General features: G+C 40.6%; 1 protein-coding gene across 1 annotated transcript in view; it reads left to right on the forward strand.

The window, feature by feature from the left end:
• galr2b (galanin receptor 2b) overlaps nt 1-3,120 on the forward strand; it is a 12,808-nt gene extending 9,688 nt beyond the window's left edge. The window contains exon 3 of the mRNA XM_014023735.1: nt 2,003-3,120. Within this exon, the coding sequence (XP_013879189.1) occupies nt 2,003-2,768 (766 nt within the window). The 3' untranslated portion in view covers nt 2,769-3,120. The remainder of the gene's footprint in view (nt 1-2,002) is intronic.
• Nucleotides 3,121-3,325: the final 205 nt, after the last annotated feature.

Here is a 3,325-nt window from a genome sequence, read left to right on the forward strand (position 1 = left end):
AAAGAAGAAGTTATAAACTAGAAGCACTCAGAGAGTGCAAACCTCCGCCAAGGCCAATTTCCTCTATTCTTTAATTGTGAAGAATCCTTCAAAAAGGTTTCTGGACCCAGATCATGATCTGGATCATCACCAAAATTTAATGGTATGTTCCTTTGGCCAATACCCACTTGTGGTAAAAATGTCACGAAAATTTTCACAAAAATCCATCAGTAAGTAGAAATTTTGTCCACCGACAGACACATGCGACCAAAAACCTAACCCCCTTGGTGGAGCTAATAAATAATAAATCAGTTCTGATGACTTTTGAGTTCTGGTTCATTGGTGCGGGGGTCAAATATGCCACGTGGTAGCTAGTTCAGTTAATGTCTTGTTTTGTTTTCTGCATTGTCACATAACAAGAACCCCACTTTGATTATCTGTTTTATATAGAARGAGGAAATTATCTAGAATGGTGGGACTCCTAAAAAGCTCCATAACAGAATTAGTAAAAAACAAAACAGAAAACAAAAAAAAACGAAGAACCCCACAAAGACACGGAAACAGTTATTGGACATCTTCGAAAATAATCAGGCAGTATCCCTGGCTGAAGATTATTTCCCTCACTGGGTTCGCTCTAAGCCATCATTACAGTTGTTTGGTAACATAATCAACTCGGTCAATAACAGGCAGCCAGTGAGCAGTTGGCCTCTGCAGCCGACTCTGTGCTTTCACACCGGCTCTGTTTATCCTGTGGAGGATTCAACAGTTCTGCCTGGAAAATAGCAACAACATCTGAGTCATGAGAACAATAATAAATCTTCCCCCTCAATCTCTACATGATATATACGTCTACACCTACCAAGACAAGAAAAGAATCAGCAGTTTATAGTTCTGGCAGGAGCCYTGGGAATAAAATCCCAGATCAGAAAAAAAAGCAGCTAACATGCTTTATTTTTAACGCTGTGTATTTTCGGGCTGCAGCTGCTATAAACAGATAAATGACATGCTTTCTTTGATTTTATAAGAAAGTGTAGCATTTTTCATCCTTAATTTAGTACCTGATGTTTATAAATGTGGATGTAGATGCTGTAATACATACTCTGCATGAAGTCTTTTGTTCATGCTTGTGCTTTTTTCTTTTACCTGTGTTTTTAAATACAGTACATTARATAGAGCAGGTTTGGTGAATAAATCAATAATAAATTCAGCACATGTCCGTCTGCTTTTAAGAATTTGAAATTCAACCAAAAGATGTATTCACTTGTCTCTTGCTAACAAAATCCATCTGTAGAGAGAGCTGTTGGGAGGGGTGTTTCTTGTCCGTYCAGCCGGGGCTCCATAAAAGTAGGTTCAAAGTGTCGGCTTTTTGCTTTTCATGTCAAACATAAGTGACTTTGTCCCCATTTCAGGGAAAAATGAAACATCACAGGGTTTTTTTCCCTCTGTTTTTGGAGAGCTGGTTGAAGTATTCTGTAAATGTAAAAAGCAAGGACATGAATGTTGCTGTTTTACCTGAAGTGATGGGAAAAGGAAGCTGAAYTGCTGCAGAAGAACATTTAGCACACGAAATTCTTATTATGTAGATTTAAAGATTAAATATCAGCCTGCTAGGTGGTGAGTTTTTCTAGTAAACAATTTATATGGTTTAATTCTTAATTCAAACGGAGAAAAAAAATAAACATCTAAGCTGCACTTTCCCTTCTTTTTATTTCCCTCCTCCGYATAGATCCTTAGGATGTCTGCAGGGGGGCTATTTGCTGGCAGAGCTGTTAGCATGAGGGTAATGTGAGGTGAAATGAAACAAGTCATTTTCTCCTAATTATCCATAATATAACTTCATTAAGAGTCTAAAAGCATTTACTCCTTTTTCCATTAACAAACGTGAACACTCCTTTTAAATAAACACACATAAAATGAGAATCTTCATCCACATCATTTGTTTTAACAGCTTTGGAAATTGAGCTTTTTGAGTCAGAGTACTAAATTATAAGTTCTCTGTTTCTATTTGTTTATTTTTTTACAGATACCTGGCTATCCGCTACCCGCTGCGCTCCAGAGAGCTAAGAACTCCGTGCAATGCTGTGGTCGCCATGGTGGTTATCTGGGGTCTCTCCCTGGTCTTTGCAGGTCCGTATCTCAGCTACTACGATCTGATCGACTTCGCCAACAGTACTGTGTGCATCCCCGGCTGGGAGGAGCAGAACCGCAAGGTGTTGGACACGTGCACCTTCCTGTTTGGCTACGTCATCCCCGTGCTGATCGTGAGCCTCTCGTACACCAGAACCATCAAGTACCTGTGGACGGCCGTGGACCCGCTCGACGGCATGTCCGAATCCAAAAGGGCCAAACGCAAAGTCACCAAAATGATCATCATTGTCACGGTGCTGTTCTGCATCTGCTGGCTGCCGTACCACGTGGTGATACTGTGCTACCTGTACGGAGACTTCCCCTTCAACCAGACCACGTACGCCTTCAGGCTCCTGTCCCACTGCATGGCCTACGCCAACTCCTGCGTCAACCCCATCGTGTACGCTCTGGTGTCCAAACACTTCCGCAAGGGCTTCAAGAAAGTCTTCAGCTGCCTCCTGATCAAAAACGGGAGGAATAAGGTCCACGTGGTCCACGTGGCCAACACCGGGCCCGGGTTTGAGGCGGGCTCCACGGAGGTGTCTCACATGAACGAGGAGAACGTGCAACACAACGAGTGCGAGATGATCAACAGGCCGAGGCGAGTGGAGCCCAGGGAGGCCACGGTGACACTAAATCTGCCCTTTCACCAGCCCACCTGATCAGCACCAGACACAAGCTCAGCGCAGATAGCCTTAAGTGTAAAGTTTTAATCCAAGTTTGTTTGTTTTTGAGTGGCACACTGAAAAGACAAAAGGAATGTAACTGTGATTTTAGAGATAAATATTTTCTGACACATTTTTAATTTGTTACCATTATGTATGGACACATAGAGCAAAAACAATATTTTCAGTATTAGGCAGTGCTCAGAAAAAAATATATATATGTGGCCCCATCACATCGAAAGGATGATTAAGTCCAAAAGTGTGGAGAAATATGCAAATGTGGGGTTTTGATTTAAATGTGTGCAAAAATGGCATTTTGTCAAAATATTATGAATTAATGCCTTATCAATGAATCATTTGAATGAACTGTCTGAAATATAACCTTAAAAAATTTGAAGTATTTTTTTGAGCAGTAGCAACAAAAACTCTGTTTTTGAGAAAAAAAAACGCCTTAAAATTTTGAATTTTTCCCCGTGAGCTCAGCTAGCATGGTTTTGTTTATTTACAATTGGGAAATCTTAATATACAAATACTATTTGAAGTTTCCTCTTTAT

Source organism: Austrofundulus limnaeus, unplaced genomic scaffold (genome assembly GCF_001266775.1).
Source record: "Austrofundulus limnaeus strain Quisiro unplaced genomic scaffold, Austrofundulus_limnaeus-1.0 Scaffold4, whole genome shotgun sequence".
In the NCBI taxonomy this organism is placed as follows: domain Eukaryota; kingdom Metazoa; phylum Chordata; class Actinopteri; order Cyprinodontiformes; family Rivulidae; genus Austrofundulus; species Austrofundulus limnaeus.